Below are 27,474 nucleotides of genomic sequence, written 5' to 3'. Positions count from 1 at the left end.
AGCATTCATGAGATAAGCCAGTGGGTACCACTGCCAAGACAAATCCTGTTTGCTTATCTTTTCTAATTCCAACAGCACTGTGTTGGAATTCTACGCCAGCAGGGAGGTGGGGAGGTAATTTAATTTGTCTGACTTTCTGTCATGGGTGGCACTGGGATTCCTCTAACTAGTACGCCAGCCAGGGGCTGGGGTTTGACATTTGTACAATGCTGGAGTTCTGATCCACCGCAGTAAAGACAAAACCATCTTTAACATCCTTTGTTGCCTGAGAAGGCTGACAGGAATATGAGCCTGTCAAAGAATATCCTCTCAGGCATATGGGCGCTCAGCATTGTGTATCCTGAAACAGGCATTTCTATACAAGCTGGCATAAGCACAGCAAGATTCCCAGGCTGCTGAGTGATGCATGCCCATGTGAGAGATTAGAATTGAGCCCTAAACCCTTGCAAGATAACTAGTTTAAGGTGACAGGTTTCAGAGTAGCAGCCGTGTTAGTCTGTATCCGCAAAAAGAACAGGAGTACTTGTGGCGCCTTAGAGACTAACAAATTTATTAGAGCATAAGCTTTCGTGGGCTACAGCCCACTTCTTCGGATGCTCTAATAAATTTGTTAGTCTCTAAGGTGCCACAAGTACTCCTGTTCTTTTTAGTTTAAGGTGAGCTCAGTTGTAGTTGAGATATAGTGCCGCTATTGATTCTAACTGGGCTATAAACGCTATCCTCCATGTATGTCTTTCGTTCTATTAAACCTGAATCTTGTCACCTGGATTTTAGCAAAACCACCACTGTCACAGAAATAAGAGCTACATTGGGGCTCCCATCTGGTAAATGAATTTTTCTATTGGGTAATTGCCTATGGGGTGATGTTTACACGAGTCCCTGGAGGTCATGAAGCAATTTAAATGACTCACTTCAGTCAGATGAGAACTGGCATGCGTGTCAAATGTCAATCCGTTTCCCTAGCGTGCTTGAAAAGAGCTAGTTGGGGAATGCTGAGGCTTGGTGAGCATGTTTCCGGTGGTGGAGAAGATGGCCCAATTGGAGAACTGGGTCATAGAAGTTAGTGATGGAAAACCCCTCTTACATACAAACAGCTTGCATGAGGATAAAAGGTCAGAAGCCATTACTGTTAGGAGCTTAGTGAAAACACAAAAGGCTGTGGGAAAAGCCTTCATGAAACACACACAATTGAAAATTGGAATCCAGCATTTGAAAAACAAAACTACTAACGGACAAGTGGCCATGTGCAAATATGCCTCCCAGAAATTGAGGGCACAAAGAATCTTCCTGATTTAGGAAAGGAAAGGTGTCAAATCATAATGAACGAAAGCCTCTGTCCCCTTGATTTCTTTGGTATGAGATCTTAGAAGCATTTCTGAATTACTCAACTTATGGACTGATCCAACTCCTACTGAGAACAATGGGAGTTGGAGCAAGTCTCTTGTAAGGACTGGATCATTTAGGAAGACGACTCTTATGACAGGGATTTTTGAAAAGGATCATGTAATGCCCAGAGGGGCTGACCTGGCAGAGTGGAGTGAATAAAGGCATCTCCTGACCAGAGAGTACTGAAAAGGAAAAGGCTAACGCTGAGTGATCTTTAGTGATTCATCCAAAGTACTGTCTGATGGACAGCATCATAGGTGAAGGCATCTGCAGGCCCGTGGGTCTTAAAAGGGTTTTGCTGTCCACTTGAAAAGATTAGGGCTGACCACATTGGCATCCAAAGGAAGAGAACAAAGATGGTACAAAAAGGTTGACTGTAATAGGTTTAGACCAATCATGAATGTTCTGGCTAAGTTTGATAGCAACTTGCACTGAATTATTTGCCCATCCTTTTCATTTGTGAGAGTATCATCAGTTTTAGACTTGAACAGTTTTCCTCCTTACTCAGAAGGTTAAAATTCTTGTCTTTAATATCAAGAAAAAAAAATACTGACAGCCTGAGTCTTGGATGGCACTTCAACCATGACAGTTAAGAGTCCAGCAGATGTACACACATCAGAAGCATGTTCATAATAAAGAAGCCCTGACAGTTCTCAGAGTGATAAGAACTTCAAGTCATGGAAATAATCCTAGTGATTGGACTCGCTTGACAAATCATGTGCAGCATGTGTTTTCACAGATGGAGGAAACTGAGATGCAACAGCAATTTAGTTCAAGATTATATGGCCTGACAAATGAGAGGCAAGCTTTAGGATTCCACTAGTTGATAGCTTGTTTTCTAAATGTCTTGGAAACCCTAGATTTAGATAACTCTGCAGAAAACAAGAACAGCATTGATTTGGCAAGCTAGAAGAGACTCAAAAGAAAACAACAACAAAAAACTATCTTTATTCTCTTAGAAGTGGACAGGCAGAATGGAAGTGCATTGAAACATAGATGGCTTGGAGGTTCTAAGATTACTTTATTGACTGGAAAGGAGATGTGTTTACAGCGATTACGACTTGCAATGCCCCTCCTTGATAGGTCAGAACTATCCCAACTTGAAGGATGGAGAAACAGACATGGAGTCTGTGATTTACACAAGGTCAAAGCTAGTCTGTGACAGAGCCAGGGATGGAACCCAGGCACTGAAGCAGTAAGTCAGGACACCTTCTGGTACCTCAACTTTCTTAGCTTATTGATCATCTTTTCTTTTTTCTCTCCCCCTAGTTAAGACTGATTTGTTGTGAATAGTTATTTAGAAGCAGTGAAGTTGAAATGTGTATTTTTCTACATAGGGAAGTAAATTCTAATCTCTTTTGGAATATCTGTCCCAAGACCTGCCTTTGCAACCCAACAAGATTAATCTCCTGCTGCCATGGTAGAGCCCGGAAAGAAAATCACGTTTACATATTGCTCTTTTTGTGGAGGCAAGATAGTGATGTCTGACCTTCCTAACCAACACCTCAGATGCTTTGGTGAAGGGCACTTGGCCCAATAGATGTCCCCCCATCTGAAATTCACTGCTGGGCTCCACAAGGATTAGGAGTCATAGCTCTAAGTTTCAGGCTCTTTGTTGAGTTGGGGTACATCAATGCATTTTGGGGAGGTCTGGAAAGTTCTCTCAGCATTCAGCAAATGGAAGAAAGAAAGGGAGAGATGGCACCCTCATCCCCCAGAACCCTGCTCCTCTTCTAAAAGATACAGAGATCATGGATGCACCTACATCTGAGAGGTAACTATTTGGTGCAGGAAGTTCAGTGTCTGGGTCAGCAGTGTTAGAGACACGATTAGGGTGCTGATAATGCTGTAGTCTCCTTTTTCTGCCTTGCATCAGCTCCAGTGAGATCAGTCTTTTGTGCCTATCAAAGCACCTGTTAGTACCTGCCTCACTGAAGTTTTAAATTATTCCATTAGTAAAGGACATTCCTGTTGAAGAGGTTGTAGAGGTCAGAATCCAAAACAACTTGTATCCTCCCGTAGAAGAGGATATAGCAGAAGCATCATCATCATCACTCCTGCCAAAATGGTCTCATCAGGAGTGTAGAGATATTTGACTTTGAAAAAATAATCAATTCTTTGAGGAGGGGCCAAATATCACTCTGCTTTCCATAGAGTTGGTGAGATGAAGGCTGGTATCTTCCATAAAGTACTTAGCCATGCCTCTCAGCCTTCATTAACAAATACAGCAACTCTGCACGCATGACTGTTCAAGGTGTCAGACAAACTGAACCTTGTCTTGAGCAGTGAAAAGTTCGAACATCCAAACTCTACTCCTTTAATAGTGTCTGAAGGAGGCATGGGCAGTCAGCTCTCAGATCACCACCCTAGGCGACAAAGATGCCCAGAAGATAGAGCTAGCCTGGAAGTCAGATTAGTCAGTCACTTTACAGATGAGTAGCAATCAAGCTGTGGTTATTTATTACATCTGTACCTGGCACAAGACCATTCCTAGAGTATCTCACCTTCTTCAGGAGTTTAAAAAGGGGGCAAAAAAAGATAGCAGCTGAGGTCAGAAAGTTGTGAAAAGCATTCTCTAAAAGCTTCCTCTAATGCTCAGGCACATCTGCCCAATCTGTAGCCACAGCTGTGACCATTAGAAGTCTCCCGGCTGAAGTGCACTGGTGTCTCTGCAGACATTCAGAATATAGCATAAAACTTTCCAAAGGATTCTGGGTCAGTGCATAGGTACACCCCAAAAGAGAAAACTGATTAGGGCAACACTCAAAGAACTCTGGAATCAGCGAGCATTTGACACACTTCATGCCTTTCCCACTGGAATCCATAAAAATTGTGTGTGTGTTGGGGAGAGGGCGGGGAAGGGAGAAAGGAGCCCAGAGACAGCCAATGGTAACATCTGCTGACATATTTATGCACCAAGGAAAAACCTCATCTTCAAACCAGGGACGTCTGATTCTTCTGCCGCGGATAAGTAAGCAAATTCATTCTAGTCTAAGTGAATAAAAGGATCAATCTGGAAGGAGTATATTATTACCTCTATTTCCTTTTATTTCAGAGAGCCGCTAGAAGAGGATGAATTTTCTTAATCACTTGGATCAGAAAAGACAGAGGTCCATGACTATTTTAAGATGGAATGGCTTTCCTATGTACATTACTATGTCGCTAGAACTTTAAGGTGGGAGAATGGGCCAGGTATTTCAAGTCTTAGTCTCAGAATGAGAGAATATCCTATTGAGGACAATTATCAGGTCTATGCACAAAAGCAAAGAAATGCGGAGAGCTCACAGATGATCTTCCCTTTCGGCCTCTCACACCAATATCAGGTCAGAAAGGTGGAATATGTCAATGTTGATGTCCCTGTCATTGTTCACTGGAACAAGAGGCTGCTTTGCGGCATCTGAGACCAGCTGCCCCATTGCATTTTGCCTGAAAAGTTCAAGGTACATTTAGGACAGCTTCTGTCCTTCCTGTCCAACTTGCAATAAATCATTAGTTATTTTTTCATTTTTACTATACTGGAAATGAAAGTTAAAAGGTCACTTGCACTGTTAATAAAAACAATGCAAACTGGGGGCAAGAGAAAAAAGAATCATGGCTGGTGATCTGATCTGATATTCAGTAGCATCTGCCTGTTTGACTAGCTAGAAAAGATGATCACACCCATCTAGATTAGCAGGATTATATGAAGGAAATAACTTTTTATCTTGGCTAAATAACACACATTACAATAAATTAACATCCTTTATATAGCCTCTCTTACAGCCAGTTTCTTGTCAATGGTTTTGAAATATCTCCAAGGTAGTTGTTGCAAAATTAGAGCCAACTAATCAAGTAAGCTACCAAAATTCATTATGACAATAGCTTACATTATACATACTCTGTGCACAGCACTCGAAAGCTTATGTAACGGAAAGGAACCAACAAGACAGGGAGCCAAATTTACACAATTAGCACAGCTCCATTGACTTAAATAGATCTATGCTTATTTATGCTGAAAAACTGGCCTAATGTATGTTGAGTTCAAAAGATTTAAAAACAAAAACACACATTGATATACATTGGCATTGAAGTACTGCAGCACTGACAGTCCAGGAAGGAGCTTTCATAAACATTTGAGAGGGGCTTACATCTGCAACACTCAGTGGCTGTCATTAAAAAGTCAACATTTACCTACAAATTCCACAGTTACTGGTTGTTTCCTTTTCCAACTCTAAGGGGAAACGCTGATACCAGATTTCAGAGGGGTAGCCATGTTAGTCTGTGTCAGCAAAAACAACGAGAAGTCCTTGTGGCACCTTAGAGACTAACCAATTTATTGGGGCAAAAGCTTTCGTGGGCTAGAACCCACTTCATCGGATGCATGGAGTGAAAATTACAGTAAGTATAAATATACAGCACATGAAAACATGGGAGTTGCCTTACCAAGTGGGAGGGTCAGTGCTAACGAGGCCAATTCAATTAGGGTGGATGTGGCCCATTCCCAACAGCTGACACGGGGTGAATATTAACAGAGGGAAAATTACTTTTTGTAGTGCTAACGAGGCCAATTCAATCATGGTGGATGTGACCCATTCCCAACAGTTGACAAGAAGGTGAGAGTATCAACAGGGATAAAATTATTTCCCTCTGTTGATATTCATCCCTTCTTGTCAACTGTTGGGAATGGGCCACATCCACCCTAATTGAATTGGCCTCATTTGCACTGACCCCCCCACTTGGTAAGGCAACTCCCATCTTCTCATGTGCTGTATATTTATACCTGCTTACTGTAATTTTCACTCCATGCATCTGATGAAGTGGGTTCTAGCCTACGAAAGCTTATGCCCAAATAAATGTGTTAGTCTCTAAGGCTCCACAAGGACTCCTTGTTGTTTTTGCTGATATCAGAGAGACTGTGTAGTAAAGAAAAGACAGTTACCTTTTCCATAACTGGTGTTCTTCGAGACGTGTTGCTCATGTCTAATAGGTGTGCGTGCTCGCCACGTGCACCGGTGCTGGAAGTTTTTCCCCTAGCAGTACCTGTAGGGGAACACCCCACCCCCCCAGTTCCTTCTTGCCAGACAACTCTGACAGAGGGGAAGGAGGGTGGGATGTGGAATAGACATGAGCAACACATCTTGAAGAACACCAGCTACGGAAAAGGTAACTGTCTTTTCTTCTTCGAGTGATTGCTCATGTGTATTCCACAATAGGTGATTCCAAGCTATATCTGTTGGAGGTGGGAAGGAGTTCACAAACTCTCAGGACAGAAAACGGACTTGCCAAACCTGGCATCCTCTCTGGTCTGAGAGAGAATCGCATAATGCGAGGTGAACGTGTGAACTGAAGACCAAGTGGTAGCCCTACAAATGTCCTGAATGAGGACATGGGCCCAAAAGGCAGCCGACGAGGCCTGCACCCTAGTAGAGTGTGCCTTCACAATTGGTGGCAGAGGGATTCCTGCCAGGTCATAACAGGTACGGATGCACGAGATGATCCAGTTGGAGAGCCACTGAGTGGAGATCGGCCGACCTTTCATGCGCTCGGCCGAGGTGATGAACAGTTGCAAGGACTTTCTGAACAGCTTAGTCCACTCCAGGTAAAAAGCCAGAGCCCATTTCACGTCCAATGTGTGGAGGTGGTGTTCCTCACTGGATGCATGGGGTTTGGGGCAAAGGACCGGCAGAAAAATGTCCTGACCCATGTGATAGGCGGAGACCACTTTCGGGAGGAACGAAGGGTGTGGGCGGAGCTGGACCTTATCTTTATGAAACACCGTGTATGGGGCTTGGAGGTCAGGGCCCTGAGTTCTGAGACCCGCCTAGCCAATGTGATCGCAACCAGGAAGGCTACCTTCCACAAGAGGTGCGACCAGGAGCACGTGGCGAGCAGTTCAAATGGGGGCCCCGTGAGATCGGACAACACCAAGTTTAGGTCCCACTGCAGGACTGGGAGCCTAACATACGGGAAGAGACGATCCAACCCCTTAAGGAATCGGCCAGTCATAGCATGGGAGAATACCGTGTGGCCCTGCACTGGCAGATGGAAGGCCGATATGGCCACCAGGTGCACCTTGACTGACAAGGGCACCAGGCCCTGGGCTCTAAGGTGAAGGAGGTAGTCCAGAATAAGCTGGATCAGGGCGCCCACCAGGGAAATGCCCCACTCATCCGCTCATCTGGAAAACCCAGACCACTTTGCCAGGTAGGCTCGGTACGTGGAGGGCCGCCTGCTTTCTAGGAGGACAAGCTGAACCCCTTCCGAGCACGTCCTTTCCTCCCTATCTAAGCATTGTGCAGCCATGCTGTGAGGTGGAGTGCTGCTAGGTTGGGATGGAGGCGGCCCTGGTCGAGCAGGTCCGGGCGGGCAACCGCCAGGCCTATGAGGTTCCCGTACCAATGCTGCCTGGGTCATGCTGGGGCAATCAGAAGGACCCGGGCCTTGTCCGTCTTTATCTTTTCCAGGACCTTGCTGATCAGCGGGAATGGAGAAAAGGCATAGAGAAATTAGCTTGACCCGGACAGGAGGAAGGCATCGGAGAGAGCGCTCCCTCCTCCCCGGAGCAGAACCGGGGACAGCGATGGTTCTGTCGAGTCACAAACAGGTCCACCTGGGGAGTTCCTCACACTTGGAAAAGTCTGTGCACCACCTCTGGGTGAAGAGACCACTCGTGCTAAGAGAAGTCCCTGCTCAAGTGATCTGCCCACGTGTTCTGGGTGCCTGGCAGATGGAAGGCCTGTAGGCAGATGATGTGGGCTATACAAAAGTCCGACAGCCTGAGGGCTTCACAGCAGAGGATCGGGTCCTGCCTTGCCTGTTGATGTAGAACATCGAGGCCGTGTTGTTCGCGAGGACCGTGACCACCCGGCCCTCCAGGTGCGAGTGGAAGGCCATGCATACCAGCCGTACCGCCCTGAGCTCCTTGACGTTTATGTGGAGGGTCAGATCCTGAGCCAACCACAGACCTTGGGTTGGAACGTTCCCCACATGGGCCCCCCATCCCAGGTCCACCGCGTCGGAGACCAGTTCCAGCGACGGGGCCCTGCCCCTGAATGGGACCCCTTGGAGCATGTTTCTCGGGGAGGACCACCACCATAGGGAGGTGATCACTGGCTTGGGCACTGTCCATCCTGTCCCTGGCCTGGGAGAACTCCGAGGCCAACCAGAGCTGGAGGGGCCTCATCCTGAGTCTGGCGTGACGGAGCACACATGTGCTCGCCGACATGTGACCCGAGAGCTAGAGGCATGCTCTGGCTATTGTCACCGGAAACCTTGTGACCGTGTCAATGAGTCTCTTCAGGGTCTCGAACCTGTCTGGTGGGAGGGAGGACGAGGCGTCCAAGACTGCCCCGATAAACGCTATGCGTTGTACCAGGACTAATGTGGACTTGGTGTTGTTTACCAACAGGCCCAAAGTGGTGCATGTGGACAGGAGCGCCACGTGATCCTGCACCTGCGACCAGGAGCTGCCCTTGACCAATCATCCAGATAGGGGAAGATCTGGACCCCCCGGAACCTGAGGTAGGCCGCCACCACCGACATACATTTCATGAATACCCTGGGGGCAGTGGACAGGCCAAATGGGAGGACCGTAAATTGGTAGTGTTCCTGCCCCACTGTGAAACAGAGGAAGCATCTGTGCCCCTCGAATATATGAATGTGGAAGTATGTGTCCTGCAGATCCAGGGAGGGGATGATGGAGGCCAGGAAGACCATGTGGAACTTGAGCTTCACCATGTACTGGTTCAGGCCTCGCGGGTCCAAGATGGGCCTGAGCCCCCCTTTGGCCTTCGGGATAAGAAAATAGCAGGAGTAGTACCCCTTGCCTTCAAACTCCCCCAGTACTGCTTCCACCGCTCCTAGGCCCAAGAGCTGCCCCCACCTCCTGCTCGAGCAGAGCCTCATGCGAGGAGTCCCCCAGGAGGGATGGATGGGGGGTGGTTGGGCAGGGAGGAAGTAAACTGGAGGGTGTAGCCCCAGGAGATGGTGTTGAGGACCCATCGGTCCGAGGTGAGCCACGACCACTCCTGGAGGAAAGCACACAACCGCTTGGAGAAGGTAAGCTTTATTGATGGTGGATCTCTGATGAGAACTGGAAGGGCGCCGGGCGTCCCATCAAAACCGCCTTTTCCCTGCTTGCTTGCTTGCCCTTGGAGGGCTCAGGCTGGGGGGCAGGCCGAGACTGCCTCTGTGGGCGCCTCTTATAGTCCCGCGACTTCTTATAAGCAGTCTTGTATTTTGGGTGGGTGGGTGGCCTGAGGGGGAGTCTGCTGTGGTGGTGCTTCTGAGGCTCCAGCCACCGGGGGTTGCGTTGGGGGCCACGGTACCCACTGGTACCATTGGGCTGGCCACGGTGCCACTGCACCTGCTGTGGCACCAGCGGAACCACCTGTTTGGCCTGGCCCATTGATGGACGACTACGAAGGGAGGCCGGACTGACATACGACCTGCCACTGTTCCTGGACCGGGAGGAGCGGCAGCGCCGGGAGCAATGCCAACCACAGGACCGTGATCCTGACGTGGAGGACCAGTACCGTCGGTAACAGCTGCTCCGCGATTGCTCTGGCGGGCGGACCCGCAACGGTGAGACGCTGGTGATCAACGCCCGGGGCTGCAGTGCCGTGGCGGGGTCCTGGAGCGGGAAGATGAACGGGAATGACATAGACATTCGTGCCATGACCAGCTGCGATAGCCCCTCCGAGACGAGGACCTTTGGCGTCATCTGCCCCGGTCCCGTCGGTGTTTGCTCCTCGAGGTGGAGTGGTGCTGAGAGTCTCGGTCAGACGGAACCCAACTAGACAGCCTGGTGGGCGTTGAGGGCGATCCATGTGGACTTTGCCCTGAATGGTCACTGGGTGGCAAACAGTGTTGGGAACGTTCCCTCGACCGAGACTGGTACTGAGCCGGGGGTGACTGTGGAGATCCCAGCAGCGGCTTGCCTCTGGAGTGCGGGGCCGACATTGGCGGTGCTCCTGGTACCGGCATGGACATAACATCCGGAGCTGCCTGCAGGGCCTCCGGTGTGGAGGGCATCCAGACATCCAGGGAGGCCTGCTCCGAATGGGCAGGGCTATTCCGCTCGACTTGAGTCGGAGGCCTAGAGGCCGGTGGGGATCGAGGACTGCCCAACATGGGTCTAGCCTCTGTTCCGGGTTTACTCTGGTGCTGCAGCGAAGATGGCCTCTTCCTAGCCTTCTTGGCATGCCTCGTGGACGGGGAGCGGTGCCAACTAGTCGATGGTGCCGAAGGGTTGCCGTGCACCGACACCGCGGTGCCAACTCAGAGCAGCGCGCCGGAGCCGGGGTCAGTGCCAACTCCATCAGAATAGCCCGGAGCCTAATGTCCCTTTCTCTCTTGGTCTGAGGCTGAAATATTGCAAATCTTTCAGCGATCGCTGAGATGGGTTCCCCCAAAAAGCATAAACAGTCCATGTGCGGATCACTCATTGGCGTAGATCCCTACAAGTGTCGCACGACTTAAAACCTAGGGCACAGGGCATGACCCGGCCTGGGCACTCTAGCTAAACTAAATTAACTAAACAACTAACTAACTACAGGTAGCATACACTGAACGAACAAGCAGTTTTGGGGACAAGCTACAGCAAAGCTGGAGCAGAGCAGTTCCGAAGCACCTTCACTGGTGGCAAGAAGGAACTGAGGGTGGGGGGAGCGCGCAGCTCCCCTTATACTGCACCATGGAGGTGCCACTCCAGGGGTCGCTAGGGTGCTCCCCTACGGGTACTGCTAGGGGAAAAACTTCTGGCACCGGTGCACGTGGCGAGCACGCACACCTATTGTGGAATACACATGAGCAATCACTCGAAGAAGCCCGACTTTTTTTTTTAAATGACAACTGCTGTAACTATGGAATTTGGAGCCCTAAAAAGGATGGGTGGTTTAGGGGTTTTCCCCCCAAAACCAGGAACTTAAGTGTTTTTCAATGGAATTCACTCTGTAAGGCAAGAAATTCCCTCATAAAGGAGGACATTTAAAGGATCAGACATGGGTAACTAATGAGTTCAAGAAAACCATCATAATTTCCATGTAGCATCAATTCTTCCAGCTTGTAGCAATAAAGAAATAACTATTTAATACAGTAAAATAATGTTATAATGTGAACAGTTTGTTCATCACCTTTATTACAACAAAAAGAAATAATAGATAAGAAAGAAAATGTTAGATACTAGAAACAAACTTTCTCCTGATAACAGTAAAGGCTTGTCTGCTTGACTCTATTTAAATTTCCATTGTAAAATCTCAGGGCATCATCAAAGCATCTGACCCTAGAAGAAGCCATTTAAAATGAAAACAATAATGGCATATAGGAATGCTGTAGTAACAATCACTAAGGGCCTGTTGGCATTTATACTACACACCTCTCTTTTTGGAGACAGGTGTCTCGGCTTTCCCATAACACTTCAGATTAAGATCTGGGATGCACATAGGATGCATATTTCTTTCTTGTAACAGCAGGTTGCAGACCTCTTAGCTCTCTGAGACTTGCTCCTAACTCATGCCGAACCCCACTGATTTAGGTGTTTTTCTTCATCTGCAAAGAGTTCAGGAGGACTTGGGCCAAGGAGCATAATTTGATTTTGCAGCAGGCAAATGCTTCCATGCTACACTGAAAAGGAAATCCCTATTCCTCAGTGTAGGTTCAGATGCAATTGTCTGTTTTTGAAAATGGTACACTTCTCTTGCATAATTACATGTACATTTCCAGTATATTTGGTGGTAACATAACCTAGTATGCCTGAAAGCATGCACAGTTATAAATATATACAGAAGATTAACTATCAGACTGAGATTGCTTTTAAAGCATAGGTACTTTAACATTAAAATAACTGAGGTAACATTACACAAGACAACCCTATTATACTCCTAGAAATCAACAGTTTGATCAGTCATTACATATTATTAAAATTTCTATTTTAAAACTATAATTTTTACATCTTACTGAGCGAACTGTCACAGACATGTCATAGGTAAAGAAATGCAGTTACAGAAGAATGAAAGTTAAATAAAATGTACTGAACATTGTTAATACTGTATTTAGATAAATGATCTCTCCTGAGATACTAAATATAAGCAAAGCTAGAGATGGCAAAGATACAGAATGAACAAGCTTTTCATTTTGAACATAAATAGTTATTTTGCTAATGTAATTTAGTGTACTATAAACCAATAGGATGAATTTCTGGAACAGCTTGAAGGGATGGAAAAAGCTGGTTAATATCTATACAACTTCATGCCACCAAATATTGCTAAACAATGTGGGACAGTACAGTGCAAAATCTACAGTCTTAGCTTTTTAAAATTCCTCCTGTCCTGCAGTGTGAACTCCATCGAATAATCAGTAGTTCCTGCAAAAAGAGATATATACTCTCTTACTGCAGGACAGGAAAAATGTTAAAGAGACAGGCCTATACCCGGATACTGAGGGGACGACATTATACGCTTAGGTCCCAGTCCTGCAATAATTTCAGTGACCACAAAGTCACAATTTAAAGAATAGGTCACAACAGGACTGGGAAAAGGGTATGAAACGAACATGCATTACAACTGAATCTAAAGACATTTCAAGCTACAGATTTCTACTTTTTTTTCAAAACGAATGTCATTGTTGATTCTAAATAACTGTACTTTAATAACAAAATTTCAATTCTAAACTTGTAGGAAGCCCTCAATAAATTTACAGGAAAAAACAGCCTGCTAACATTTTAAGGCACCACAAGAGCAAACAATTTTCTTTATGAATATCCGTTAAAAATGCAGACAAAATACAAGCCAAATATTGGCCAAAGTTCTGCCACATCTACATTTTTGAATGGTAAGCACTTCTGATCACAAGTCACTGGTAACCTCAACAATCAATGATGATTTTACAAAAAAAAAATCTAACATGCTATTTTGGTCCTCATCTCTCGCCTCAAGTTCAGAATGTAACCATTCTTTGCTACCTAAGTATCCAATGCTACTCCCACTGAAATGGGAATCTTTACACTGAATTTAATGGGAGAGAGACTAGATTCTAAAGTTAGCCACTTAAAGTACTTAAGATACTGAAAACGGATTCTTCAGCGAAATCAAGATACAAAGCTAGAAAAGTCAATTACCAACAAAAAACAAACAAACCTCTACCGATTAGCAAAATGATCAAAACCACCAATGTAAATGTTTGCTGCTTTGACCGTCAGGTCTGGACTCTCACCTTAAAAAAGACAACCCACACATTATTGTGTTTGTATAAAAGATATTTACTTCAATTATCACACCTAGGGTGCTAGTGAATAATAATAATAATACATCATGTGAGTTTCATACAGTGATATTGCTTCTCCATATCATATAGGGACCGTTGTACAGTGCTGAGAACAAACATTATATGGCTAACCAAACAAAGACAGAAGAAACAATGCCATTCCGCTGACGGAGGGAGCACTTCCCTGCTACTGCCAGCCATATAAACCTTTACTTTTATGTTTAAACAAATACCAAGAAATAAAATGTTACAAAAGATGAGTCACAGCAACACAACGTGGGCTTCTCAAAGCTACTTGTACAAAAAAAAAAAATGACACTTTTTTTTGGTCAATTGGTTCTTTGTGAGGATTTTTTTTAAAATCTGTGATTGTGAACATAACAAACAAGCTCTAAAATGTCTAAGACTTAGTGCGTTACAGAAAAAATATAAAATACTGCTAAAAATGTAAGACACCACAATACACGGGGGTAAAACTGAGCTTATTATTTAAAAACAAAAAAGTTCTCAGGAAAAAGTACACCACTTTATCTGTCTGAGTTCATCTTGTGCTGTGTTAGTAGTCAGGGCATTCATTTCAAAAGTCTGCCCATTATCATGGCAAGTAGTTATTGCACAAATGCAAAGAGTTAATTTCTTAATAAAAATGAAAAGGGACATGAGGGAAACAATTATAAAAAACAAAAGCACCCCCACTCCCAAACAAGTTAGTCTTAATTTACTTTGGATTTAACGTCCAAATTCACACACTTGACATTCTTGGAGCATTTACAGAGAGTGGGACAGACAGTGCCTGTTTTCTTAAAAGGAACAGCAGAAAACGGCTTTCAACACAGAAATGCATAGACTATTCTGATAGAAATGAAAACCTTTTGCAGAAATTACCTAATAGTTTAATGTAGGGCCTTTCCCCCCTCTAACTACACCAGAAGGAGAAAGTCACGGCATTGGGAAAAATGTTATTTCTGAAAAATTAATCTGATGTTCTTAGTGGGATGTCCTCAAAAAAAAGGCAAAGTGCAAGTTTGCTTCCAATCCACAGAGGAGGTGATGCGCCATGCAACAATCGCAGCTCCTTACATCTTTGCCTTCTGTAAGGCTCTTTTTTGCTGAGCCGGTGCTGGTTCAGTGCTTACTGATGGCCCTTGACATTGTCCCCCAAGCAGACACATTCCTCCCTCATACAAACAGGGCTATTACTAAAGCAACATTTCCATTGTTGTTTAAGCAGCTCTCTCTCAAACTGTTACCTACCCACAGAATGCTTGTCTTAATGTGTTTCTACATTGCAAGGAAACCAAACAACTCCTCCAGCACAGATATAAATTTACAACTAGTATTTTCATATTTCATACCAGGAAAAGTTGTTGCTACACAAGATTGTTTTGACCAACTTTATATGTAAGAAAAAATAGTTATGAATTCAGAAATTAAAACATATGCCAACAAAGATGAACATCATAGGAAACCAGTCTCTCTTGTTTTAAAGTAATACTCTTGAGCAGATTGCAATGTACCTTGACAAAGGGATATTGCATCTTCATGAAATCTTAACAGAGGCTCTAGGAGGCTTAGGGTATTTTTTGTCTCTCTTTATATCGGAGTCTCTTCCCTCACTACTGAGTCTTTTTAATCTCAATACTAAATGGTTTTTAACATTTAAATACAAATATTTAGTAGACATTTACACAGAGTCCTTTTTAAGTGGATTGCTCCAGAAAACACAACATACTGATATGGGTATTAATCAGTCAAGTACATGCCAACCCATCCAATTCCCAGAGCAGGCCAATTCTTCTAAATAGAACAGAATAGAATGAGTTTGGTATGCTGGACCATCTATGTCCGTTTAAGCAATAAGAAGTGATATGTATACTTCTGTTGTGTTTATGTAAAAATCTCTGAAAGGCATTTTAAAGTAATCTCACTATAAATAGGAAAGACCAGAATTTTGTTTTGTTCTAATGATAAATTTTTTTGTATAATTAGATGTATGTTGCTGTGTAAAGAGTGAGTTTTAGAAATAAACAAGTGCTAGTATGGACTGAGGAGGTAGGAGTGTGATGTAGAGGAAAAAAACCCTATTCTTCACAAGTCCCAGTTAGACTGGAATGACCTTACGGTGTATCACCAGTTGAAGATGACATGGCTCAGGAAGTTGAAATGAACACGTAAGTGCTTATTTTAAAGTTATGTAAGAACATGGTGAAAGTTAGCCATAACTGGAGATCACATGGGTGCTTGACCAATCAAGTTTTTTAAATGCTCACTGAGAGACCCATTAGTATGTTTTTTCAGAGATTGTTGCACAATGGTGGACTATTTATTCCAAAATGTCATCATGCAAATATAACCAGTGTGAATATACTCTTCAGTCACCTGAATCCTCCTAGATTAGAGCTTACATTTGCCTACATTGGGTGTACAGTGTGTTAGCTCCTAAATATAAAACTAGAACTTCTATTGCACAAAGTTTTAAATGCACAGTAGTATTAAGTGCTCTTTATCAAAGGGATTAGTAACCCTGGGCTATTGAAATACACCTTGATTGGTCTTTTTTTCTGAAATAAAAAGTAGGCTCTTGTGTATGCTGAAATCTAGATCACTGTGCTTTAGATTATTCTCAATGAAGAGATGAGAAGATAAGGCACCTTATCTTTCTGATTACAGAAAGTTTGATAAATAGTAATTTTATGAAAGAAGTATAGGCTAAACACTTCTAGGAAATTGTGTAATAATATTGCTTAAACTAAAAACATTTCAAAATAATCAAAAAACCTCCCCTCCCGCCCCCTGCCCCCCCCCCCCCCCCGCAAAGAACAAACAAACAGGAAATCTGTGAACTTCTTCATTCCTGAGGAGGATGAAAAAGGAATGGAAGCCTCTTATGGAGGGGAAAGTGGAGAGAGACAAAACCCACCCAACAGCACAATATAGGTGTGTTGCTTATTCTTCACCTGCCCTCCTTTAAGCTAGTTTATCTAGAACACTTACTGTATATACTATACTAGCATTCAGAGGTAACTAGGTGCTTTGGAAACACTTTTTTTAAAGCTAATTAATTTACACACAAATAATACATTAAAATAGTAGTAAGGGTCTAATGGAAACTAACAAAAGCCAGAGAAATGCAGAGTGAACCTTGACTGAGTACCAATCTTATAACACACCTAGATATATTTTTTTTAGTTCCACATATGTAGGATTGGATTTATAAAGCCAGTTAAATGCTTAGTCCTCCAAAGTAAACAAAGTCCTCTGAGAGGAACTCACAATATGCAATTTCAGTTATATACACCTCAGAAGTAGAATTTTCAGCATGCAGGGGCACCAGAGATGAATTGCTGGTTTTGATTTGTCACTTGGTTTAATTTACTGAAAAATTCTTCCTTTTTTAAAACCTACCAATATACAGAGTTTGCAAAATAAAAATATTTTTTTTAAAGGATTGGAATGCTGCTCCCTTTAACTGACCATCCTGTATGTAGACTTAGCTGCTCATATCGTACTTGTAAGAGTGCTTAGTGCTTGAGGTTCCTGATAGCCATATCAGAGCAAAACCTATTTATACAGTTACAGGGTGAGTTTAGGCTGTGATTTCATCCTTAGTTCTAAATTATCTAGCTTTTGTACATTTCAGTCAGACCCTTGAAATTATTTTTATGTATTCTAAATGTGAATTTTTCTCTTCATGTTAATTAAACCTGCATGTTCAAACAATCTGATCCCTCAGAAGCCTGCAGTCACTTTCTTGCAACGTGGATTTTGCCTAGCAAGTGGGAAAATGGCACTCTATGCATTAATATACATATTAGCATGTAAATAACATTTTTAAACCTGCCATCCACCCATGCCCCAACGCATATAATTTACCTGATAGACTGTAGCAATTCCTTACTGAGCCACTAAGGCCTATATTGTAAATATGCTACATATTTAGGAACTTTTCCAAACAGGAATAGTGTAAGTATACGTGTTTAAAAACTTTAAAAAATGCATATTATTGACCCGCACAGCTAGAAGGTGATAACACAATTAACATATTATTATTGTTACCAATAGAAAGATTGTGCTGTTACAAACATTACCACAAAATTACACAGTAACTATGCAAAGAACTCCTGTCACCACTACTTCAGGAAATTCCTGGGATTCTTCTCCACTTTCCATGGATCTTTGGGTGAGTACTTTACTTGGTAGTACGAATATCTCCAAAAATAAAATGAACAGCCATAGATATGCCTCTAATGGATGGATTGGGGGAAGTGGGGCGGCAGTTAGTATTTATGGTAGTTTCCTAATATGACTGTTTGTCATTTAACTTTTATCTGGTCAGGGCTCATCTGATTGTTTCAGTTTAATAGAGAAACTGAAGTGATACAGCAAAGTCACCAGATTTAGTAATAGAAAGAATCTAGAAAGAGCTCTAGATTGTGCTCTTGTGCATGATTTCCACTGAAGTCAATGGGAGTTGCGTGCTTGTATGATGGCAAAACTTGTCCTTTGGCATACATCTGTCAAAAAATAAGAGATTAAATAATCCCAGTATAATTTTTAAGTGGACATTCTTCCTTCTACACATTTTTGTGCCTGAACAAGCTCATGAATGGTGATGAATTGACAACGCTGGTCACTCAAGTCCATTTTTTATCCACACAACAGGTACAGCAGTGCATGCTTCCCCCTCTCCGTCAGCATGCCTGGGCCTGACATAGAAGAGGCGAGAAGGGTGTTTAGTCTCCACGGCCAATCAATTCCTGGCCTTTACAAAGGATGCTAATAAGGGTAACAATTAGTAAAAAGTTGTGTGGTTAATTTTTGTGACATGAACACTTCTCCACGAGGAACTGACCTGAGACCAAATAATTCATTTCACATATGCCAAAGAACAGCTCTATCAGGGTGAAATTCATCCCTGTCTGAGGGCCATCACAAAACCAAAGCACCACTTAAGATATATTTTCAGGGCTTAACTGGGTTTTTAAGGACTGCAGGGGCCTATAGCTGACTCTCCCCAAAGGAGGGTCTTTTAATCATTGTACATTAATCGGATATGGCATATTGCATTACACACAAAATTTAGCAGCTCAGATACTGGGGTGATAAAAGCCATAATAGTAAGTATCTGGATACACATGGTAACAATGGACTTATTTTTCTTAAAGTCTATTGTTACATATCTACTTTATTAAAGCCATAAAAATGAATAGGGGAGGAAAATAAAATGATTTTTGATTAATAATACATACCAAACTCTCATATAGCGCTTTTCATCCATAGATCTCAAAGCACTTTACAAAAGAGGTCAGTATCACTATCCCCTTTTTACTGATGGGGAAACTGAGGCACAGAGAGGCAGTGACTTGGCCAAGGTCACCCCAATGACAGAGCCAAGAATGGAACCCAGCTCTCCCACGCTAATGTTTATTTTCATTATTTAAAGTAATTTGGAGTTATATTTTAAGTTGTTTGGTACTTTTTGAAAATCTTGTATTATACAGAATTTTTACAGGCTCTTTCATTTAAAACTGTTTGATTGTATGTATGACATGGAGGAAGACATGTTAGTGCTTGGCTAGAGGGACCACAGAAAGTGCCATGGAGACTGGAAGGCCTAGCATAATAGTAAATTAAACTGAATACTGTGTTTTACACTTGTTATGTCTGTATAAGTTAAACTGTGGAAGATCAGATATAAGCAGCCTGTCTTGTTAGGGGCTGAACAAATACTCACTGAAGTCAAAGGAAAGACTTTCCATTGATTTCAATGGACATAAGATCAGGCCTTAGACCAAGTGACACCTTTTCTTCCTCTCTCCATATCTTTCTTATGATCTCCATGAAATCCTCACAATTAGAACCTATGGAACTCAAGTATAGGGAGTGATTTTAAAACCCAGTATACATGGGCTGTAATATAAGCAAGAGAGATGATTTAAAGAACTCACTTGCTTAAAAGGAAAGCGAAGAAACAAATGGACCCTCCATCTGCATGTCAAAAATCTTTATGAATATATTTATTTATTGTATTTACAATGAATCACTTTGCTACATAACACTGTTGATTTCTTAGCAACCCTGCTAAAGGCATTAGTCCATATTACTAATGACATTTCAGTTTAAATAAGGAAGCTGTTTTGGATTTAAGTGCAAAAATGCATCTGAAACCAATTACTTTTTTTGGTATTTTTATAATTTAAATATGGTCAAAATGTTTTTCCATTTCTAAACTACCAAGTTCCTGCCAAGAGCAATTTTTTTCATTTTACAGCAGAGTTCTAAAACCCTTGAAATTAGGGATTTTAAGATGGAAACTCTGACAGACCCTGGATTGCAGCATTGCTAGTGGGGACTGCAACCTTTTTTATCATATTTATCACATTATTCTGTCAGATTTTCCCCTAACTCTAATTTATTTAAATTAATCAGCATTATAATTTCACTTTGAGCTAACACTGAGATGACACACTTTCCCTCTAGATCACTGTTTTCACTTTTAAAAGATTGCAAAATGGTAATATTTTAAAATGACTAGAGAATATTGCATAGAATTCTGTAGTGTTCATTAACCCCTTCTCTGTAGCTTCCCCACATGAAAGTTATGTTAAAAATGAATGCAAAAACCTCTTACCTAATGAGAAAGGCATACGATTTTTACTTTTAGAGATATCTTATTCTAATAAAGCTGTTTATTATTGAACGGCTCGTGGACAGATGATATGGACAGAGCACACCAATGCAAGGCTCCTTTAAGGAGTGACTCTACCCACAAAGAGTATTTATAAATTTTGCAGGAGTGCAAGCTAAACTCAAATGATCAAGTTCCATGGCATTCAATAGCTACTTTAACAAAACCCTTTTTCTTTTGTTATCAGTAAGAAAATCTTGTGATTCCACGGATAAAGAAAATCATATTTATAAAAATGGAACAATTATAATCAACAGGCATGCTTCATCCGCTCTCCATTAACACAATAAAAAAAGAGACCATCACACTTAGTTAAATCTCAATATTGTCCTCTCCTTTTTGCACTACCCATCCAGAGATAAAAATGACTGAATTTTACCATCAGTATAAAAATATTTGTTAAAAAAGCCTGAGGCCTATCCCTCCATTGCTTTAGAAAAGTCTGAACTATAAACAGAAACAAGGGTTTTTAAAAAATGCTTTTAAAGAACATAAAATGGGAAACAGTCTGCAGAAAACCTGTAATGCTAGAGACCTATATGCGCTTTTATCTATCTGGAAAAGTACTGAACAGCATGCCTTCCGCAAGTGCTCCATTTTCAGTCTTCTTAACTCTATAATACAACTGTGCATAGAGAACAGCCCCACATGTTGAACATGTGGCACCTTATACAGCCTTTCACCTTTGTTACTCTCAACTAATCAATGACTGGAAAGCATTGAAGAGTCCAACTCTTTGTACATTACTTCTCCAGTAGCTCTTTATCAAGTAATGAAGACTAGGAGTGTAATACTAATTTTTAACAACATTAATTTTAAACAACAGACTTCATTACCATGAAGAAATATAGCTAAAAATCATTCACCACAGATGCAATTTAACCCTTTTTCAACCCGGGAGGTCTTGCCAATTTGGAAAACTAGTAAGGAAAAAATCTCCAAACAGGAGAGTAAGGTAAGATATCTGTCAAAGAATTGTAACGTGATTCCTAACTGGAAGTCTGGAGTTATCCCAATGGCATTCTAATAGTTTTACGTACTTTCTACCTATGATATTATGCATGAAATGACAAAAGGAACTAACGCATTAATAAAGTGCCAAAATATAGGGAATACCAAGAGCATTTTATCTGACTAATTTTATAATAAATACTGATGACAACCCTTGGCAGAATGGGGTGATTTATGAATTATGAATGCTGTCTTCATTCAACAAAATTCTATGCATTGTAAGTGGTATAATGGAGTTTACAATTAACTGTTAGTGTTATAAAGGAAACACATCCTCTACAGGAGAGCTACAAATATGCTTTTTGAAAATTGACATAGCATTAACAAAAATAAGCAGACACTTTTGAGTGTTTGGCTCCTCTAATGTAATTAGCAGAAACCTGAAAACTACTAACGAAAGAACAAAATGGATACTTTTGAAGGCACTTAAGTATTGCTTATCAAGAAGAGAGATTAACCCTTACTGCTGCATTTGGGTTCATCCTGTTAATAAAATTTTGCTTTCAGTGACAGCTCTCAGTAAGCATTATTGAATGCAATAAAGAGAGACACTTATTCAACAACAGGTCTGGGGACCTTAATTAAGCAAAAATAATAAAGGGGGGGGGGAGGGAAACAACAACCTACAAGCAAGCAAAATTTAACCACTTGACTGCATCAAGCACCCAGATCTCAACCTGATAGAAATAGAGGGTGGCAACGCATGGCAAATATATTGTTCTAAAGTAAACAAAGAAAACGGATTTAGAATGTAAGACAATATCTGGATTTGTCTAATTAAAAGTTCTGTCTCTTGGCTGAACTAAATATGTTTATATTTTGTTGTTACTCATGATCAGGTACCTATATTTGAATGGGACACACATTCATGAATGGAGATGTGTTTTATAAACCAAATCAAAACATTTGCTTTTAAGGAGACACTGCGGTGAAGAGAAGATTTCTAATGGTAATGTTTTGATTTACCATGTCGTTTGCTGGAAGTTTTCTCAGCCAAACGTTATGTCCCTATAAGTAGAAGTCACAGTGATTCTAGATGGTGTGATCACATGTTCCAAATTTTCTCTTCAGCTCACCACAGAAAGGGCTAGTTGCTGTCTCTGTTTATCAAATTTGAGTCGTGCACCACAAGCTAAGTCTCTGGTTACCCAAGCAGGTAATTTGAAACGACTGTAACAGTAAAAACAGGTAAATAAATCTCTGCCTTTCAGCCTCCTAGAGCCTTCTTTTCGTATTCATGAAAAGGCTAATAGTGTAGTGACGCTTAATTTGTGAAAACCTGAACTAAGTGCTGCTGTTGCACATTGAGACTGTAAATGAAATACATCATTTCTAAAACATCATGCAAGAAATGTGGGTTCACATCGTACAGTCAAAGTCCTACTAGTTAATTAATACAAGCACACTGAGGTGTAATATTGGGAGCATACCTTTAAAATTGGAACTCCTCTCCCCACCCCCCCAAAATCAAAAAAGTAATATTAATTAAACTTAAGAAGTAATGAATGCACCATTAAAGTGTCATCAAAAGATGCTGACCTAAGACAAAGGTTTCAATGATACACAATACGGTCAAAAAGTCTTCAATCAATAATATACAGTATGACAACTACATCTTGTAAATTATACCCAATACTGCCGGCAGTCTATCCCTCTAAAGAATATTTGCCCCCTTTCATCCCTTCCTAACAATCAGATAATAAAATACAGCACCTATAAATAAGCAAAAAAAAATATATATATATATACCGAAATCATCTATTGTTAGTTTTAAAGATATGGCAATAAAGGAGTCTAAATTAGCAAACTTGTAGAAGCCATAACTGATAAAACAGCTTATTGAAAAAAGGTGGCAGTAATGCACTCTATGTGTGCACAAGTACGTAAGAAAATACACAGACGTATAAAATTGCACGCACACACTCACGCACACACATCCTTCCACACACCTCTATGCTCACGCATATACATATAGACAACAGGAGGAGTTAGAGACAAGTCAGAATTTGATTTGTACTTTGATCAGTTTTATGCTGTGCATAAAATAATCTGAAGAGGCTAAATTTCCAAAGGGCGGAATAGTCTGGACTGGGATTCAAGAGCATGAATATTTTGGTTTGGAGTTTGGGCTATTTACATCTTGGTCACAGCCCATCTGATACCTGCAATGTATTCTTTTTCTACACAAAAATAAACTTCCCACAAACTAAAACATTTAAATCAGTGCTTATGGTGGGAAGAGAGTCAGTAATCTCTTCATCTGAGGCAGGCCCCAATTCCTTCTTAGTGGTGTGTGTTATCAGTTACACATGTAAATGAAACTTTAACTGATTTCAGGTTAGCTGAATGCTTCAGGTTGTAAAATATGTCCCCAGAGCTGCAGGCTGAAATGTTACTGGCCAACTTTTTTCATTTCTCTTTCTTAAACAAAAAGGTACTAGATATACTACAATTCAAATGAAATGATCAAGTACATGCTATTCTAAGTTGTCTCCTAAACCTCCTGGATATGAGGTCTGATCAGCGTGCTCTGTGGTTAGAGGTTAAAAAGCAGATTATAAAATACCTAGATTCAGATTTTTTTTGTCCTGATTTGGCCTAAAATGGAGTGTATTAAACAAATTCTGGTCTGCAAAAGACCAGAATCAGTTAAAGCTATGAAACAATGTGCACTACGTGTCAATATTCTATTTCACTTACAAGAAAACACTAAGTCAGCTACCACAAATTAAGATATTTTCCTGATGTGACTTTTTTTGTTTTGTTAAAAAATATGTGGAGTAAATGTGTTTTTTTTTAATTCAAAGTTTCAAACAACACGATTCTTTTCTTTTCTTGAAAATATTTAGGAATCCAAACTAGTGTGTTTAGAGTCGGTTGACTGTGCAATCTCTTAGTGGCAACTGAACAGCTACAAAAAACTTTTTATTTTTCCTTTTTGAAAAATCTCCCCTTTTTTCCTGGTTTAAGAAGATAATAGTGTATTATCGCTCTGTAGCCATTAGATGGCAGATAAAAAGCCCCCTTTAAATATGTGGGTTTGATTTTTTTTTTATGTTTTTGTTTTTTTAAAGCCCACACCAAAGAGGAGGGCACAAGGCAAAGCTGTATGAGTTATTCCAGAAATTGTGGAAATCACTTAGGGCATTAATAAAAACACTTCAGGGTACAAAAAAGCTTGACCACACATTTCAGTTTTCTTCCTTGAAAACACAAACATAAATTGGGCTTAACGCTCCTTTTGTTTTCTATATGCACCTTGGCCTATGGCGTTTTTGCCCTGTGGCCTGCAGGGCGGTAAGTGCGCAACACAATAAAACCAGTAGAGGTCCAGTTTAACTTTCCCAGCTCTCTAGAGTTGGGTGAGTTTAATCTCAAAACTCCCATTCGACGGGCTCTTCTCGACTAGCGGCCTTCTCTAAACGGTGTATTATGTTGTTCAAGTTTGCTGCTTTCTTTTTCCTCAAGGTGTTGTCCCGCGTGTTCTTGGAGCTTGCTGCCTCGGAAAAGCTGAATAAACTCTGAATAGAGTTGGCTTTCTGTGAGCCTGCAGCCAATGTGGAACTTGTACTTGGCACACTCAACATTTTCTCTGAACTTTCTTTTGACTTGAAGGAGCTCTCCCCTGTAAGGACTGAGGTGGAGGCAGCTGAGGTAGAGGCATCCTCTTCTGTAGCAGAGTTTGGCATTGTCTCCAGAGTTTCTCCTGAACTTTGAGACCCTGGTGGAGAACTCTGACGTGGTGCTTTGAGCCTACCCTCATCATCAGTATCCTCCAAACTCTCCATTCCCAAATGGAATGACTCTGTTTTCTCTGACGATCTGACATCTTGTGGTACCTCTTCCCCCGCTTCAAAAGCTGACTCTGCTTGCCCTCCCTGAGACTTTGTGGTTGCATTGCTGTACTCGTCCGCCTCCAGACCACTTTGCTTTCCTTCAGGTGGGCCTTCTGTGTCCACACCATCACAACTGTCTCCCTCAGAGCTGTGAACTGCCCTGCTGCTTCTGGCTGAAGGAGAGTCACTTGACCCAGCCTGGCTCTGGCTTCCTGCTTGGATTTCTTCAATGAACAGCTCTCGACGGATGCGAGATCTAGAAGACATGATAACAGAATGATAAGTTTGGTGCTGGCCATTCATAATAATGTATGCTTTCTCGAGGAACTGACAAAGAAAATGAAAACACATTCACAACAAGCTTTTTCCTTGGCCTGTGGACAGAAGTGCCAAATCTGAATCCTTAGAAGTGTTTACATATTCAAAGGATGAGCTGAAGAAACATGAAAGAATGTTAAATGCAGTCAAGGCTCTTCTTTAATACTTTACTGTGATATACCTGTCATATACCTGCTTTTAAACAGCACTTTGTATTAGGCCCAATTTACAAAGTCCATATCCCTATAGAAACTCTCTCAAAGTCCAGCAGGAAGAGAAAGGGGATGTCTGGGTTTTGATTTGCACCCCATTTTTACTTTGGATAATACTCAATATGCCAAAATTTGAGAGATTTAAAGAGAAGTCGGTCCAATAAAAGATATTACCTCACTCACTTTGTCTTGCTAATATCCTGGAACCAACACGGCTACAACACTGCATATATAATTGTTGTAAATCTGATTCCTTCTGACTGTTCAGTTCAATAATTACCTCACACTCTATGCAAACAGGGTAAATTTAATTTTCGTGCAGATAACAGAATTGTTCTAGAATGACAGAGTGTTAAATCATAAATAGATCTTCTAGTTTAGTTAAAACAATACTTGTTGCTTTAGGAGAACTTCAATCCAAGTTACATACATACTGACATTTACAATTTTTGCAGGATTGTACATGGATTATAAAGGGGATCAAAAGACGAGGTCCTAAAGATCTCCCATTCTCACTGGAATCTCACTGCTGAGAGCATGAAGTTTCAGAGGGTGCCTGAAGAACCTAAAGATTCCTCTCTGCTCTGAGGGCACAGGAATTCAGAAGGGATTTTTTTTTTTTTATATAATTAGAGGGGAAACAATTTATCAACACCAATAACATTCTGATTTCTACTCCTAAAAATTAGCCAAGACTTGCCTAAAATTAAACAAAAAACAGAAAAAAGTATTACTACAAACAGGAAACCCTGATCAAAAATAAGAATATAATTCTGAATCAACTTTAGGACAGAGCAGCTTTCTGACTGGTTTTCAGTCTATGAGCCCAGTGTGACTTCCACCTTATTTTTTATTTATAAATTGCATTTCAGAACATTAATAGCCACATGACAAGCAGTGCACTCCTAGGGAATTAATGCACTCCACATATGGGTAAAAGTCACCTAATGTTCAACTTTGTGCTTCCTACAACATGAAGTGTGTAAAAATCACCCAGCAATATACATGTCATTTTATTTGAGCTTCCCATAAGGAGTTTCCAATGTCCTGGATCTCACAGGGAAATGAAATGATGTGTGGCCTGGGGTTTTACTTAGCCTTGATAACTAAATCAATTATATAATCGTAATTCGACTGTGATTAATATAATTGTTTATGACCTCAGTGCATTCTACTGCAAGATATGCCCCGTGTTCCTAGATAACAAGAAGAAAGAATCTCAGCACAGGAATAGTGTAGACACAGTAACAATTTAGAGAAAACTTTGTCAAAAACAAAAATACCACTGGTTTTAATGAAGAAGCGCTGCCTTGTCTTTCAAGTCACAGATGAAAAACCCTCTTCATGTTTGCGGCAAGTTTTCAATAGAACCTTAAACTTCTTGCAGGAACTAATGTACACTGGGAAGAACACAGACTAGCAACAGAACACTGCTGGAATGTCTGCTTTGTGTTTGAAGCTAATGACATTATTGACTTGCTTCAGAGACAGTAGAGTACTTTGGCAGTAATTGCTGACATGGGGTTTTTCAGGGATTACGGGTCTATAAATTCCCCTCAGAGAATAATATTCACCAGACCGGGGACCATAGGTAGTAATATTAATTTGCTATTAACATTACTTCCATGCATTTTGTGTTTATTACTAGGCTTTATTTACTTCTTATAAATCTCCCTTTACAGGCAGTGATCCAAAGCACACTGCTCCTGGGGTGCTCACTGAGTCAGGAGAAGGAAACGGATAACTTCGTGTCTGCCCACCTAAGAAATATGTCATTTAAAAT

The 27,474-nt window shown here is 41.5% G+C and overlaps 1 protein-coding gene across 19 annotated transcripts in view; it reads right to left on the bottom strand.

Annotated features, from left to right (window-relative positions):
• Positions 1–27,474, bottom strand: part of CUX1 (cut like homeobox 1) — a 390,333-nt gene that overhangs the window by 43,326 nt on the left and 319,533 nt on the right. For 14 of the 19 annotated variants that reach the window (XM_008166175.4, XM_008166178.4, XM_042857745.2 and 11 more), the window contains one exon: positions 24,151–25,417. The exons of the other annotated variants lie outside the window; for them this stretch is intronic. In XM_008166175.4, coding sequence (XP_008164397.2) covers positions 24,700–25,417 — 718 coding nt within the window. In that variant the 3' untranslated portion in view covers positions 24,151–24,699. Of the gene's footprint in view, positions 1–24,150; positions 25,418–27,474 lie in introns of those variants that run through there. 19 annotated transcript variants of the gene reach the window in all.

Source organism: Chrysemys picta, chromosome 19, assembly GCF_011386835.1.
Source record: "Chrysemys picta bellii isolate R12L10 chromosome 19, ASM1138683v2, whole genome shotgun sequence".
Classification (NCBI taxonomy): domain Eukaryota; kingdom Metazoa; phylum Chordata; order Testudines; family Emydidae; genus Chrysemys; species Chrysemys picta.
This window is presented reverse-complemented; position numbering and strand designations above follow the sequence as displayed.